General features: G+C 43.1%; 1 protein-coding gene across 1 annotated transcript; it reads left to right on the top strand.

Moving 5' to 3' along the window:
• Positions 1–2558: 2558 nt before the first annotated feature.
• LOC139069705 (G2/M phase-specific E3 ubiquitin-protein ligase-like) lies at positions 2559–3343 on the top strand. The gene is made up of 3 exons (XM_070550602.1): positions 2559–2930; positions 2992–3095; positions 3178–3343. Exons 1-3 carry the CDS (start codon positions 2622–2624, stop codon positions 3248–3250), a joined length of 486 nt encoding a protein of 161 aa, XP_070406703.1. The 5' UTR covers positions 2559–2621; the 3' UTR covers positions 3251–3343.
• The last annotated feature ends 14047 nt before the right edge of the window (positions 3344–17390 follow it).

Raw genomic sequence — 17390 nt, 5'->3', positions numbered from 1 at the left:
AGGTGGCCGGTGCCAGTCGTGGTGGCAACCCCCGTACCCGCTGGTGGACACCAGAGGTTCGGGGAGCCGTCAGGCTGAAGAAGGAGGCCTACAGGGCGTGGCTGGTCTGTGGGTCTCCGGAGGCAGCAGACAGGTACCGGATAGCCAAGCGGGGTGCAGCAGTGGCAGTTGCCGAGGCAAAATCTCGGGCGTGGGAGGAGTTTGGTGAGGCCATGGAGAAAGACTATCGATCGGCTCCAAAGAGGTTCTGGCAAACTGTCCGGCGCCTCAGGAGAGGAAGGCAGCAACTCGCTCACACTGTTTACAGTGGGGATGGGGAGCTGCTGACGTCAACTGAGGCTATAGTCGGACGGTGGAAGGAATACTTTGAGGAGCTCCTCAATCCCACCAATGCGCATTCCGAGGAGGAACCAGAGCTGGGAGGCCTGGGGATGGACTGTCCGATCTCGGGGGCAGAAGTTGCTGAGGTAGTCAAACAACTACACAGCGGCGGAGCCCCGGGGGCGGATGAGGTTCGTCCTGGGTATCTCAAGGCTATGGATGTTGTAGGGCTGTCATGGTTGACACGTCTCTACAACATTGCGTGGTCATCGGGGGCAGTTCCTAGGGAGTGGCAGACCGGGGTGGTGGTCCCCATCTTTAAGAAGGGTGACCTGAGGGTGTGTTCCAACTATAGGGGGATCACACTCCTCAGCCTCCCTGGAAAGGTCTACTCCAAGGTACTGGAGAGGAGGGTCCGATCGATAGTTGAATCTCAGATAGAGGAGGAGCAATGTGGTTTTCGTCCTGGCCGTGGAACTGTGGACCAGCTCTATACCCTTGCAAGGGTGATGGAGGGGGCATGGGAGTTTGCCCAACCAATCCACATGTGCTTTGTGGATTTGGAGAAGGCTTATGACCGTGTCCCCAGGGGCACCCTGTGGGGGACGCTCCAGGAGTATGGGGTGGGTGGCTTTCTGTTAAGGGCCATTCAGTCCCTTTACCAGAGGAGCGTGAGTTTGGTCCGCATAGCCGGTAGTAAGTCGGACCTGTTCCCAGTGAGGGTTGGACTCCGCCAGGGCTGCCCTTTGTCACCGGTTCTGTTCATTACCTTTATGGACAGAATTTCTAGACGCAGCCGTGGTGTGGAGTGTGTCGAGTTTGGTGGCAGGAGAATCTCGACTCTGCTTTTTGCGGATGATGTGGTTCTCCTAGCTTCATCCAGCTCTGACCTTCAGCTCTTGCTGGGTAGGTTCGCGGCCGAATGTGAAGCGGCTGGGATGAGGATCAGCACCTCCAAATCTGAGACCATGGTTCTCGACCGGAAAAGGGTGGCTTGCCACCTCCGGGTCGGGGGAGAGGTCCTACCTCAAGTGGAGGAGTTTAAGTATCTCGGGGTCTTGTTCACGAGTGAGGGTAGGAGGGATCGGGAGATCGACAGGCGGATTGGTTCGGCGTCTGCAGTGATGCGGACGCTGAGCCGATCTGTCGTGGGGAAGAGGGAGCTGAGCCAGAAAGCCAGGCTCTCGATTTACCGGTCGATCTACGTCCCAATCCTCACCTATGGGCATGAGCTTTGGGTAATGACCGAAAGAACGAGATCGCGGATACAAGCGGCCGAAATGAGTTTCCTCCGTAGGGTGGCCGGGCTCAGCCTTAGAGATAGGGTGAGGAGCTCGGACATTCGGGAGGGACTCGGAGTAGAACCGCTGCTCCTCCGGATCGAAAGGAGCCAGTTGAGGTGGTTTGGGCATCTGGTCAGGATGCCTCCTGGACGCCTCCCCGGGGAGGTGTTTCGGGCATGTCCTGCCGGCAGAAGGCCCCCGGGTCGACCCAGGACACGTTGGAGAGGTTACATCTCCAATCTGGTCCGGGAACGCCTTGGGGTCCTGCCGGAGGAGCTGGTGGACAAGGCCGGGGAGAGGACGGCCTGGAGCTCCCTAATTGGGATGCTGCCCCCGCGACCCGGACCCGGATAAGCGGAGGAAGACGACGACATTTCATGTTAATCATTATTGTTTACTTAACACTGATTGTTGGTCACTGATTTAAAAAAATGTCTAATAGGTTTCCTGTCCATTGTGTGATAAAGAATTTACTCAGGAGTCATGCCAGCTTTTGTGGTGAAGAGGAAGAGGACAGGTGCATGTTTTTACCCATGCACGTTGTACACAATATGTTATGAGAGTTTAATCTTTTTTTTGTTTGTTTCCACATCTGAACAGCAACATACTGGATGTGGATGACTCTTCCAAGCACTTAAGCTGGTTTGAATTTTTACAAACATTTGTGTTTATGTGTAGGTTTTAAAATAAATAATAATAAACACAATGTTGTTGTCAATAGCTTATCAGACATCCTGAAGTTCCCACAAGAAAGAGTTGACAACACTAATACCTTTAACATTAATGTGACAAGGGACGACCTTTACCAGAGAGGTCTGAAACAGCGGGCCAGACAGAAGCAGGCTTCCCCCAAAAACCAGCTAAGTGTTTCCTTTATTGGAGAACAAGGCATTGATGAAGGAGCACTACGCTGAGAGTTCCTAGCCGGTATGTATTCCTTGCTAATGTCAACATACCAACTTTGAATATAGTTGAAAATGGCAAACTGTCATTTCTTTATTTTTTTTTCCAACAGAAATGATGCAAGGCCTTGAGTTGAACTTATTTGAAGGAGTTTCATGCAAAGGCAAAAACCTCAAATATAGCATCTCTTACTACCAGGAAAACAGATACAGGTATGTACAGTATGATGCTGCTCTACAGTGTAACTTGGCTTGTTTTGTGTTCAGGATCTGTGGGGAGATCATTGCCACCAGCTTGGTTCAAGGAGGACCAGCACCGAATTTCTTTTCTACTTGCTCCTACCATTTCTTGCGTCATGGACAAATAACAAATGAAGATGTGCCAGAGGTGACTGATACGGAAATCCAGAACCTGATTCAGGAGGTAAATTAAACAGAATAATTTATTTTCTGTAAATTGTGCTAAGAAGTGTTTCTGTTTGAAGGTCAAATGTGCCGAAGAAGACGCACTGACAGACCTTTCTGATGCCATTGTAGCATGTGGCTACACCGGTCCAATTCACAGTGATCACAAAAAGGCCATCACTGAGTAGGCTATGTTAATGTAGCATTAAACAAGTTGTGCAATTTTTAAAAATGAGTTATTACAAGTTCATTATTCTTTTTGATAGGGCCATCAGTTTGCATTCAGTGATGAGACTCATACTGATGCTAAGTCAGCTTAGAGAAGGACTGGCCATCTAGGGTTTGGATGAGCTGTTGCCACAACACCACCAGGCACTTCAGCCCCTCTTTCTTCCTGGGAACCTTAAACAGGTAAGTACAAATTCTTTAGGCCTCTGCAAAAAAATATGTCCATTACAAAAACGTATAGGAAATACAGAGAAGCTGAAGCTGTTTTTGTTCCAACAGTTCTAATCGATTCTTATAAAAATACTAATCGATTCACAAGTACAAGAATCTGTTTGTTTAACATTGTTTGCCCCAATTTATTTTTTACAGCTATAATTTTTTTACAGACAGCAATTTTAAGTTTTCTTTAAGGAAGCTATCAGATGTATATTTTATTCTAATATCATGGCAATGAAGTTTTACATATTCTTTAGTGGTATACATCTTCATTTTCTTATATTAATTTAGCTCTGCAGAATAAGCAGAAGTAAAATTTGTATAACTGAAAAATGTCCTGTATTTATTTGAGTTTTTAAGTAATCATAAGAATAGTCCATTACCTACTTGATAGCTGCAGCCCTAACAGTTTTATCTTTTTAATTCACAGTATTTTTAAAAACGTCTTTTGTAGGTGGATGCAGACTTCGTGGTGGAGGCACTGGCTCCTCAGTACAGTGACAATGGATGAGTAAGACACAAAGGAAGTGGACATGATCAACTTTTTGCAGGACCTCTTGCAAAACCTGGAAGGAGGAGGTAGCCACAGAACCATGCAGGATTATTCCACTTTTACTGCTCATAATGCTTAGCTCTTTTTAAAATTGTCATGTTCAGCGCCTTGGACTCCTGTAAAGGCAGTGGAAGGTGTTACATAAATAAAAATTTATTGATTGAGAAAATTTTGAAGTGTCAGAGAGACCATTGTGTTTCACCCAATCCCCCATCAAATAAAAAAAATTAAAAAATAAATTATAAATATATTTGTTTTGAAACTGATTTAGCCATTACACCCTAATTGGACAATAAAGTAACTGGCTAACTACAAAGAGGTAATCAGTACCTCAATAATGTTAGCGACACACTGATTTTTTTTTTTTCACCCTGCAGGAACAGATGACCAAGATGGGAGCCCATCAGATGGCTGTGGAGCAAAGCAGTTGTCAGTGCAAGGATTTTTTTTCAGTGGGTTTCAGGCCAGGCACATGTGCCACTAACAGACACAGAAAGAGAATTTTACAAGATAACTGTAAATGTTGATCACGACGGTACCACCCGGTATGGACCACACACTGTGCCTTCCTGTTAATGCATGTGCTGTTTGATATCACCTTACCTACACGGCACGTTACTACATACTCTGACTTTGAAAGTCTGCTTACTCAGGCAGTCTGTGATGGATTTGATTTTAGCAGACATTAAGTGAAAACAAGATGGCCACTGTTCTGGGTTCAGGTTACTGTATAATGGTTCAAATTTAACTTTGAATCCAAAAAGACAAATTGTTTTGTTAAATAATGTGATGTTTTGGGGCTAGAAAGCGACATTGTTACATGAATCAATAAAGTTAGGCCTATTGCCATTTCAAATACATGTTATGTATTTCTTTTGTAACATTAATGAAAGCACAGGAACTGATCTCTTGATTTTTTATTTCAAGTACACATTAATCTGACAAAGCAGCATTAACATATTCTCTGCACAATAGATAAAGTTCCTTAGTGTTTGAACGCTCCCAATTTTGTGCCAGTAGCAACTGCAGTTCAGCATGCTGCTCTTCAGTGAGGGGACTGTCGAACTCCGGGACCACAACAGCACCGTCCACATCTGGGCTGTACTCTGCTGCAACATCCCAGTCGATGTCTGGCTCTTGGAAATCCTGACATTACATCAAGAGAACAATGATAATGTTTCTATATTGAACTGCAATTTGTCAACAAATAAGCAAAATTTCCTAAATTTTAATAGAAATCAAATTATCACATTGTGTATACAGGGTTGTGCATGATTACTATATGTCAAAATTAGATTAAAAAAAACTTACAAATAGCAGGGACAAGAATAACAAACATTCAAAATGGTTTTAGAACTTTTACTATTTTGCAGGGGTGTAATTGTCATTTACTTGCATCACCGTAATTAAGTACAGTTTGCAATTAAAATTTTTTAACCTTTAGTAGGTTTTAGGGCTGGTTGATGAATAAAAGCATGTGTTCTAAAATAAAATGTTTTATTTTATTTTAATTACCTTAAAAGACTCAAAGTCTCTTTTTACACTTTATATTTATTTAATCAGGATCGTTGTCAAGTCGACGCCAGAAACAATGAAACACAACTTGAATATCAGATGAACAACAAGGCTTTATTCAACCGGCATTCATACAAGTTATCAATCATGAACGAAACATTTCTCTTACCGTTGCTTATGGGTGGAGAGCTGAACACCCCAGTTAGAAAACGTAATCCATGATAGGTGAAGAACTGAACACATGTAATCCATGAACCTCGTCAGGTAGAATCCTTCAAGCAGCTCTAACCCCCCTGAGCCCTGCTCTGCTCCTTATACATTCCCTGATGTGCGTGCAAAGCTGCACACCTCTACCATGATTACCTTGATTACATCCTCATGATCACATTATGTTCGGCTCTACCATGATTACCCTTGATTACATCCTCATGATAAGTGTGATTGACAAACAGTAGTGATCAATAACTTATATAAAGCAATTATACAACAGATGACAAGTTCATTTTTATTACATTCCACTCTTGAACTTTTCATCTAATTTATGTAACATATCCATCACCATTTCCCCATCAAAACCAACGTCATTTATAACATACCTTGTAGTTCCACTTTAATTTTCATCGTAGTCTTTGCATTATTACCCAATTTATTTCTCTTCTTAATCGAATAACATACCAACAAATAATAAGATTACACAATGTTAGAATGCTGATTATAATTAATGCTGCAATCATAGGTGGAATTAGCACTTTATTAGCGGTACTCGACATGCCTGTAAATATATCCCACCAATGATGAGCGGAAGCCTGTTCAATCAATGTAGCAACATGTTTTATTTCCCCTTGTGCCACAAGAGTAGACACCATGAGCCTGGAAAGGTTGGACCTATGAGAGTCAATCAATTTTGCCACTTCAGTGGAACCATCCAATGCGCATTTGAATCGTTCCAGTGAGAGTGTCCAAGGGGAGTGTAAAACCTCCCATTGTATCTTAGTCAGCCGACTAGATACAGTGTAATTACTCAACCAATAGGTCACGTTATTCCATTCCCACATATGTATACCCTTGAGACAACCTGAAAAGGGAACTGAAGGTACCTGTGGGGAATTGGTCATTGTAGCCACGCATAAGGTGTTAGGACCCACCTGCCAAAACTGTTCCTCTGGGGGTGTGACCGTCCAATCACAGAGTACGACCCTTGAATCAGTGAAACATGGATTGCTATGTCCTTTTACCAATGGGCAGGCTAAACCCTTATCAGTCTCATCACAGTGTTTTACTTCATATGTTCGATTTGTTTTAACATCCCACCACTCTCCACTAACATGGAGATACCAAAACCCTTTAGTGGTTATCACCGGCAGTATCTGATATCTACACACAGTCATTACTGATGTCATATTATACTGATCCCAGTATCCAGTACACATAGATTTATTACAAATCGTCATTTCTGCATGTGGCTGTAGCCATAATGAACTACTGATGTTCCATAATGTTCGCCATGCATGATAGTTATTACTCATTACCTGTATTTGAAACCTATTTCTTTGTGTCTCAGCATGAATAGCCTGCAAGGAACAGACTGTCCAATTACCTATGTGTGACAAATTATGCAATGCATCATAAGTTTCATTCCAAAGCTTTAGATTCCATTTAAATACACTTTTCCACACATCACTTCCTTCTAACTGACTAGATACAGTCGAAGGCATCCATCTTGCAGTGTTGGTGACAGCTTGTGCGGTGTATTCTCCAGTGTTGGACAGCATAGTTCGTGTTACCTCATTGTCTGCTGTGTTAGCCAGACCATACAAAGTTCCAGTTCCTCCTAGCACGGTGTCATACCATGCTCGCCTCCTCCTGTTGCAAGGCGGAATAGGAGGGAATTTCACAGTCCATCGCACATATTCGGCTACCCTTATTTGTCCCATTTGTTGACAAGTGTGAACCAGGGGAGCTACAGCTGTCTGCGTAGCTCTAGCTGTGTCGGGCAGCACCCAGAATATGTACAAATAGGCGTGTCCTCCTGTGATTACAGTTCCATTCCTGATCCAGAAATCGTGATCAACCTTCATACTCCAATTTGTGCCATTTTGTATGCAAGTACCATTCCCCTGATGGTATGCACAGATGCGCGCTGCAGAATTAAAGGTTACTGTTGATCCTTGAACCAACACCCCCGGGCTGATCACCCTTCCTCGGAATTTAAGACATCCTCTGCACCGGTACATCTTACCGGTAGATGTTAGGTTTCCCAAGTAGCAAGCGTCATTTGCTCTGCATGTGAATGTGCCTTGAGTGCGGTTGGACATACTGCTAACCAATTCCAGATGGCCCATGACCCCTTCTTCCAACACTTGTCCTTCCGTGAGCCCCCAACAGAAATGTGCCCTCAGTGCGATGACAGCGAGGACATGGAGGACGATGACCAAACATCCGACACCACCAGGTCCGCGGAGCCCATCCATCGCCTCGACAAGGGTTCAATCCTTTTGTAGGGGAAGGGGACCCAGTCAACCACCGTCACTCAGACACCCGCCTATGGGATACATACAAAACTGCAGATAGAATGACAAGCATTAATTTTCTCTCCTGTAACATTTGTTTATCGGAATATTAATCCATTTTTCCTCTCCGGGGAACAATACACTTACCACAGCATCTTTTCCCTGTGCAATAATCTCTCCAGCTCTGGGAGGACCATTGAGCTGCTCCACCCACACTTTTGCCCCCGCAGTAAAGTCTGATGATCCAAACCCAGTTTCACCCCTCTGAGTGATAGTGGTAGGTTTAGTAATCTCTTCAACTTTGGACATTACACACCGTTTGATTACTAACTGAGCTATCTTGTCTCCTTTTTCCAGTACCAACGGTTCTTTACCTGTATGCTGACACACCACACCTATTTCCCCTTGATAGTCTGAGTCTATTACCCCAGCTAAAATGGTTAGACCCCTCAAAGCTAAACCACTTCTTGGACACACATGAGCATAAGTTCCTGGTGGACATTGAATTCCCAATCCTGTTTTTACCACTGTCACTTTATTGGTTACTAAAGTGATGCTTTCCAAGATTTTAAGATCTAATCCCACAGAGCCCGCAGTTGCTCTAACAGGGAGTTCTGCCTCAGAAGTTAGTTTCCACATTCGTATAGGAAGGTCAGTAGAAGTTGTTTCCCTTCCTGCCCTGGCAACCATTAGCATCAGTGGAGTAACTCCATCCCCCACGGGTCTGTTATTTAACTGATGTACTGCCCTAGTCAGATTTTCTCTCCATTTGTCCAAAGAATTAGTAACCGATAGTTTCCTTAGTTTCTCTTTCAGTAACCCATTCATTCTCTCAATGAGTCCACTAGCTTTCGGGTGATATGCTACATGATAGATCCATTCTACCGCGTTGTTCTCTGCCCATTCTTTATCTTATTTCCAGTGAAATGGGTACCATTATCAGTCTGAACCTGCAAAGGTAGTCCATAATAGGTCTCTATTAATGACAGACATTTCAATGTAGCCTCCTGATTGGCGTTATGACACGGATGCACCACCAGTACCCCTGACACCGTATCCACGGCTGTGCATGCATACTTACAGTTTTTACTTTTTGGCAATGGTCCAATGAAATCAATCTGCCAACACTGTCCCGCTTGTTTACCTCGATGTATCTGTCCCTGTATATGTCGAGGGATTCTCTTTTTCTGATGTTGACAAGGTTCACAATCTTCTATGGCAGTTTTAATATCATCAATGATGAGATCTATTCCTCTGTCCCTCGCCCATTTCAATGTTCCCTGCACACCCCAATGTCCAGCAGTAACGTGAGCCCATTTGGCTAATCCAGGACTTGATTGTCTTACAGCCTGAATTTTCACTATCTTATCTACAGTCTGATTATGCAGGGATTCAGGATCATTGTTATTAGTATGAGCATCCACATGTTATACTGACACAGGAATATTTTGGCATTTCTCCCAAATGTCCTTCCATAGGTCAGCTCCCCAAACCTCTTTTGAATGTATCTTCCATTGTGTAGCATGCCAAGTTGGCATCCAAGTTAACATTCCTTGGGCTACTGACCAGGAGTCAGTATAAATACTTACTCCCTGCACCCCAGCCGCCATTATTACCATGTGTACTGCTTTCAACTCCGCCCATTGACTACTCTTTCCTGTCCCTGTGAGTTCCATAACTTGTTGTGTACCAGGGTTAAATGCCCCAGCCTTCCATTTCCTGGTTCCTGCCACATATTGACAGGAACCATCAGTGAACCAGGCTCGCTCCTGCTGCTCTGGGGTGAGTTCGCTCCATCTTACCCCCAGTTTCACAGGAGAATCCTGGATTGGTTTTACCTCAAAAGGCACTTCATCCATTTCTGGAACGTCTGCCACTTGCTCGTGGAGCATTGATACTCCTTTTTCTCCTGGTTTCATTCTCTCAGAAACATACCACTTCCATTTTATGATGCTAGCCTCTTGAGCTACCCCTATGCGGTGAGTTGTAGGATTGCTCATGACCCAAGTTAGAATGGGTATATGTGTTCTCATCATTACTTCATGCCCCACAGTTTGGGCTTCTGTTTCCAACAAAGCCCAATAACATGCCAACAACTGTTTTTCAAATGGAGTATATCTCTGTCCTGCATCAGGCAATTTCCTAGACCAAAAACCCAAAGGTTTTCTGCACCTATCTTGTTTTTGCCACAAACTCCAGTTAGCATAATCATTTACTGCAGAAACCTGTAACTCCACTGGTCCTGACAACATCTTCCCCAAAGAAACAGCTTGTTGGATTGCCTCTTTAGCTAGTTCAAATGACTGTTGTTGATCAGGCCCCCATTCAAACTGCTCCTTCTTCCGAGTGCATCTGTACATAGGCTGCAAGATCTGTCCTAAATGAGGTATGTGGTGTCTCCAGAACCCGAACAACCCAATATACCGCTGAGCATCTGTCTTATTCTGTGGTATTGGGAACCGTGCTATTTTCTCTTTAGCTTTAGTTGTTATCTCTCTTTCCCCTCTATTCCAGATAATTCCCAAGAACTTCACTGACTGTGCAGATCCCTGCACTTTCGCTGGATTTATCTCCCATCCATGATTCTTCATATGTGTTATCAGAAGCGGGAGCAATTGCTCAACCTCTTCTTTAGTGTTTCCCTGAATCATGATGTCATCAATGTAGTGTGATAGCAATATGCCTGATGGGATCTTTAAAGTCGACAGATTTTCAGCCACTATCCTATGACAGATTGTGGGTGAATGCAAATACCCTTGTGGTAATCTGGTGAAGGTGTACTGTCTTCCTTCCCATGTAAAGGCAAACTGTTCCATCTTGTCCTCAGGGATAGGTATGGTAAAGAAAGCATTGGCCAAATCTATCACCGCATACCATGTACCAGAGTGATGCTGCACCCTTTCCACAATCGTGATAACATCCGGAACCGCAGACGTTAAAGGAGGAGTATGTTTATTCAGCGCTCTATAATCCACAGTCATTCTCCATGAACCATCTGATTTCTTCACTGGCCATAAGGGATTATTCCACCGTGTGGTGCATGTTTTCAAAACTCCTGCCTCCAGATATTCTTTAATAGTGTCCGTAATTTCTTTCTGACCCCCAGGCAACCGGTATTGTTTTTGTGATACCACCTGTGTTGCTTCAGGAATGGGAAAAGGTGTCATTTTGACCTTGCCTACCAAAATGGTGTGGATTCTGTTTATACCAAAACAAAATCGACCATGTTTCAGATGAAGAGTCATTCCGGCCAATATATCCATTCCAATAATCCATTCCCTTGCAGGAGCCACTACTACACTGTAATTTCTAATAGGTTGATTTCCTATTTTTAAGGGCAAAGTTACTCCCTTTCCTACTAACATCTGCCCCCCAAGTCCAGTCAAAGGTACAATGTTTCCCTTTATTTTATCAGGATTGCCATGAATTACCGAGGCCTCCGCCCCAGTGTCAACCAATGCCATTACTGTCTGTACTGATTTTTTCCAATAAATCTGTAATTCCACATGTGGTCTGATATCATTTATTGACCATCCTGAGGCACTGGCAACAACCCGAGCTTGACCTTCATCCTATTCATCATCATGTTCCCTTCGGTGCTGTTTTTCCTTTCTACGCTTCACTGCCGCCACCTGATAACACTCATCTGAACTCTCCTCCTCTGAAGATTCCTTGGGAGGGGCGGAAGGTTCAGCAGGCTTCGACGCCACCTCCCTGATCACATTCTGCAACATTCCAACCAATTCTGACACAGACATCCTGTCGTCCTTTTCAGGACAATGTCTGAACTGACAATGGACCTTCAGTCCCATTTGGCTGCATTTCTCCATCAATGCATTAGTGGGCAATCCATCAATCTCCTCAAACGGCACTCCCGCTTGTCGCAGTGCCCTCCACAGATCTGTTCTAGAGGGGCCCATTGCCCCCCCTTTACGACCCCTTGAATGTGGATCAATCCTGGGTTTATTTTCAGTTCTAGCTCCCTCTCTCCTCGTCTCAGACCAATCACCCAGCGTGGTGAGTTCGCCAAGACGATCTTTTATCGCGGCAAAAGTCTGGTCTGCCGCGCCGAACAACAAGCTGGTCACCATGGGTTTATAATGTGGTGGGGCATGTCTGATGAGGTGATCTCTAGTTGCCTTAGAGATGTTACAGTCCACCACTCCAGCTCCCCCGTTTCGAGCCACTTGCTCTCTAATAGTGAGTCTGGTGAGCCGCTGAATGGCATCTCTCACTGTCTGCCATTGCCCTTTAATCTCAGACCAGTCCGCCGTGGTAGGATAGATTACATGACATGCCAGAGCATATGCATCCCCCACATTGAAATCTTCATCAGCTGGCAATGCCCGGACTGTAGCCCGGTATTCAGCATTTATCTGTGCATCAGTACTTAATCCTGAAAATCTCATGGCATCACCGGCATCTATGGCTATATCACACGCGCCATCCTCCATAAGGCGATTAAGCCAGGAGTCAGTTGGTTCGCCTGGGCGCTGTTTCAGCTTCCCATTCATGTGATTTAACTCATCTTGTGAATAATCCTCTAGCGTTGTTAGCAGCCTAGGGGCGGGTTGTGGCTGCTGTTGTAACATCCTTCTTATATTACCCGCCTCATCGAGTTCCGGCCGTCCCTGATCATCCACCATATCTACCACTATTGGTGGAATAATTTGCTGTTCTCGCCGACGCCTAGTAATAGGTCTTTGTTCTGACATCTTTATCCCCTGTAATGATGGATACAAGGGCTGAGGTGGTGGGTCAGGTTTAATCGCCCACTCCTCCTCATCATCCCCCCAAAGATCCCCGTTCCATTTCTTCGGGTCCCAATCTTCACCAACATTCTTTACAAACGCCCGGATCTGAGCAGGACCTGTTCTACGAGGTCGCTTCTTTTCCTTCCTTTGCGCTCGAGACACAAAAGTCAGCGTTTTATCCAAAACATTCTGAGCATGCTTTAGCTCTTTCCCCATCACACACACTCTCTGCTCAAACTCTGAGCATGATTTTTCAACTTCCTCAGCATGGATTTTCTCCTGCGCCGCTCGCTCTCTACAACTGCTCAATTCTAACTCCTGTTTTTTCCATGCTTCTGCAAAAAGCCACATCATATCTCTCACTCCTGCCAGCGGCGCTTTTTCTTTAACTTCTATCCGCGTTGTTGGTCTCTCTTCCGTTAGACCAAGCACGGGTACGGAGTAGATGGAGTTAAACACCTTTTAAGTTGACAGAACGAGGAGACAAATGATCAGAAGTCCATTCACTGTTTCGCCGCTCATGAGGGGGAGAGTCTCTGCAGCAAGTCCCACGACCTGCTCTTGCCAGATGCTTCGGACAGACTCTCGCCGTTCTGCTGAAACGGCTGATTTTTATTGAAGATTACAGGAATGTTACATACGCAGTTTGCCATGTACATACGTCAATGATTATGACAGGTGAAAATAACAGCCTTGTTAGCGGACAGTCTAGAACATTTATCCTTGAAAGTACCAGGAACATCGTGATACATTTATGACAGGAGAAGATACATTCACGGTGCGGAGAGGCACTGAGTGTAGATGGAATGTGCACACTCCTTTCTCTGGTGCAGGAAAAGATACACAGCTATTAATCTTTGTGTGGAGGCCTTGAGTATCTGAGCGAGTTTCCATAGCATAGAATAACAAAATGAGCTTTTAAGGTAAATATATATATATTGCCTTGTTAGGCAGGATCTAACATGTCACAAGAACTTGTAATTAGAAGATGAGCAGAAACATCTCCCTTTTGGAGTTCCTGCAGCTGTTCTAAGAGCTTGTGCAGGAGAGAAACACAGAGAGGACTTTAACAGTATAACATGATCCCATAATAAAAAGAGTAGCATGTAAGAATGAATAATAAAAGAGCTTATATGAGAGTTACATATATTTTCAATCCCCCTTTTGAACTCTTTTAAGAGTTCAACAAAGATGTAGGAAATCAAAACAATAACAACTCCAAATTCCATCAAAAAGAATATAATAAGCAGAGTTTTAAAACACCAATACAAACAACACCAATACAAACAATCAATCAGATTACATTTTCTCATATCTCTAGCAGTAAACTAATAAAAAAAAAACATGATTATACTTTCAACTGAACATGTCACAACATGTATGGATCGCATGCAACTCCATATGAGGGCGAAAAACCCTAATTATCATATGTTTATAGGGAAAATTCCCCCATGTCCCCCCTTTTGTCATATCTCAATTTTGGGGCGAACGCCTGTTGGCATAGAGTGTGCATGCCTAGGACATCAATGATCAAAAGAAATAAAAACAACACAATCAAAAAACTCATAGAAATAAACAGTTTAAGGGGTTGTTACAGAAATCACTCAATATTCTCACACTCTAACAACATCTTCTTCATCATGAGAGTCATCACTTTCATCAGAGGGTTCCCCTCCCAAATAGATTTTAGGATTGGCTAGTAACAAGGGCATCTGGATAATTGGGTCAGCAGGTGGAGGAGAGATGGCAGTGGTGATCAATATGTGCATTCAGAATTGAGTTTGGGAATGCAATGAGTGTAAACATATATCTAATACTAAACAGGTAAATGAATAATAATATAAAATGAGTAGTGGGTATAAAATATAACCCTTGTAAAATAAATGAGGGTGTTAAATAGAACCCTTGTAGAATGTTCATAGGGTGGTTACTTCTTCCCCCTGTTGAGGTCCCTTCACTGGCTCCAGGCAGCTGCAGGGGGTGATGATGTCAAGATTCTCGTCCTGCAGGATGTGGTGGCAGCTTGGCATGCTACTGCAGTCAGCTACTTCTCTTCCTGGCTTTTGGATCCTTTTTCTGGTTAGGCAGATGTCAGCTGCTTCTCGTCCAGGTTAGGCTCCTCCCGTCCAGCCGGACAGCGTGTGATGTCCTCTCCGTGATCCTGTATGGCCCGGTCCACCTCGGTTCCGTCCACTTCCTTTTGGTGACTTTTAGCAGGACCCAGACGCCTGGCACCGAAGACGAAGCCTCTTCGTGTGTGTAGTTTTGGTCCAATGAAGGCTTTCTCGACTTGTGCAGTCCAATTGATCTTGGCAGATAGTTGGTAGGAAGATTCACACTCCGGCCGGACCAGAAGTTCCCCGGACCGATCGCCTAGGGATTAGAGGTTATGCACAAAAATGTCCTAGCTCTTACTGACCCTAGCCTCTGATACCTTCAACATCAGACACATACAGTTACGAACAGCAAGCGCAATTAAAGGTACAGTGACATCACGACATGGACACACAGACACACAAACACATACACATGCACATACACAGAGAGAGAGGGAGAGAGTAAGAATGTGTGTGGGAGAAAGAAATGAGTGGGATCCACTTCGCCACCAGCATCTCCACCTGTGTCACAGAGAAAAATTACAAAGAAATTAAAACACAAAGCAAACAACAATAATTCAATGAGTATAAATGATCAAACTAAAACATACAACCATGCATGGGTTTTATAACAGTTCCGGCAACACTGGAGAGGAAGCCTTGTATAATGAATTCTTAAGATGTCCTTCATCAATTAGAGGTTATAGCCAAATTGTTTCAGGATCCTGAATTTGAATTGGTCAATTTACTCAGAATAGTCCAATGTCTTTGTTGATGTTTCTCAAGGTTCAGCCACGCCCATATAGATAAATAAACAAACAAACAAGACAAACACAGTCAAACACACGGTCCATACACGTCTCTGTGCCCTCACACACCAAGCAAATGTCAGACTGAAGCGAAAGTGTGAAATACTTAACCTAACGCTAAATCAGTGGAAAGAAAAAATAAGACCTAAAGCGTGTAATCAAATTAATCCAACAAAACTTCCCATAACTGCTGTTCTAAACTCACGTTGCGATGTGATCTCTCCAATTAGAAATTAGGACAATCACTTTACTATCAATTCAACCAAAAAGTTTCAGGTTGTCCCTTACCTAAACTACCTGTCTTTCTTACCTTCTTTCTTTCTTTCTTTTTTAGGAACACTACTCGCACAAGAAATCCTAAGAATTAATTCACTACTTAAGGTTAATTCATAAATAACGAAACTGCAGTTACAGGTTTGTTTGTGCATAGTGTTGGTAATCAGCAGTTTTTTTTCCTTATCTCCTCATCTAGAAGTGTTTCTGTGCTACTCCTCCATCTATAACACAAGTTAGTATCATCCTTAAAGCATCTGAAATTAAGCTGCATTGCTAAATCAATAACATGATTTGTGCTAAGAAATACTCCCCTATCCTCTTCCTTTTTCCAGTGGCACTGAATGACAGATTTTAGATCAATTTAACTTTTTATCACTATTACGTTTCATTTAATTAATTTTGCTTTTTCTCTCTTATTTTTGTCTATTTATTTATTTATGTTATTTACTTATTTATCATGCCATCCTGTGATGATAATCTTAAAGACTTTTTAGCCAATTGTCGTCAAAAAGGCCAATTAAAAATATTATGTTAAAGATTTCACAAGATAAAAATGTGAACATAATTTTTATCGAATGAGGGGTACAATTATTCAATATTTTTGTGACATTATTTTCTACGTTAGAACTTACAGCTGATAGAAAAATATAGGATCAGCTAGGTTTGGCTAGATCTGTTGGGAAACTCAACGGAGCTGAAACAACACTGTTGTCTCGGATGAGATGTTCCATGAATCATTTAGTCAGCTGGATGCCAAATTATTCATTTAATGTTTATTTTTATGCAATGAATGGAATGGGATGGAACGTTACTATAAACTATCCGGAAATTTGCGCATGTTTGCTCGAAGGAGAAAACTGTTGAAGCCTAAAGCGTTCTCCTAGACTTATAAATAGACACCGTTTCCTTAACTAATGAAGATAAGTGATGACGCCGATGAATGACTTTTTGAAAAGAAAATAAGGCTTTACTGCATGTCCGCTGCAGCTGAGAATCCTAAGACAATAAAGATTATATTGACGTCCAATGATGAGTTGGGCTGAAATCCAGGTTACTAATCCTATTATTTATTTATTTATTGTTATTATTATTATCTTTTTTTTTTTTTTTTTTTTTTTTAGGCTAACTTTCTCAGTTAACTATGTTCTACAGTAGTTTAGTAAATTTTTCCACAGTTCTGACATTTCATCAATTCAACTGGTTGTTGCCAAAAAGCCTTGTTCATTACCTGACTGCAGCAAGCACTCTTTTACTGGGTGTAACCATAGGAAACAGTCTCTTTTGAGCCTCTCTTTGTAAGTCCAGGATGACCACCGTCATTGATTAAAGTTCACATGTTGGCACACATGCTCCCCCTTTTGTACTTTGTTTCATCAGCAGCAGGGCAAATAAGTTTCTGCCTCTTTGTCCATCTTGTAGTGCTCCCCGTCTTTATGTTATGAGTCACAGCTTTTGGTGAGGGCTTCCAGGTTCTCTTTGGTGAGGGCTTCCAGGTTCTCTTTGTATAGAAGTCAGAGCCAAA

This window comes from Nothobranchius furzeri, chromosome 4 (genome assembly GCF_043380555.1).
Source record: "Nothobranchius furzeri strain GRZ-AD chromosome 4, NfurGRZ-RIMD1, whole genome shotgun sequence".
NCBI lineage: Eukaryota > Metazoa > Chordata > Actinopteri > Cyprinodontiformes > Nothobranchiidae > Nothobranchius > Nothobranchius furzeri.
This window is presented reverse-complemented; position numbering and strand designations above follow the sequence as displayed.

Bases quoted from the DNA above. Each gene is read 5' to 3' on its own strand.
- LOC139069705 (XM_070550602.1), top strand. From the start codon at position 2,622: ATGATGCAAGGCCTTGAGTTGAACTTATTTGAAGGAGTTTCATGCAAA. The intron at 2,931-2,991 runs GTAAATTAAACA...TTCTGTTTGAAG, and splicing joins TCCAGAACCTGATTCAGGAG to GTCAAATGTGCCGAAGAAGA. The intron at 3,096-3,177 runs GTAGGCTATGTT...TCTTTTTGATAG, and splicing joins CACAAAAAGGCCATCACTGA to GGCCATCAGTTTGCATTCAG.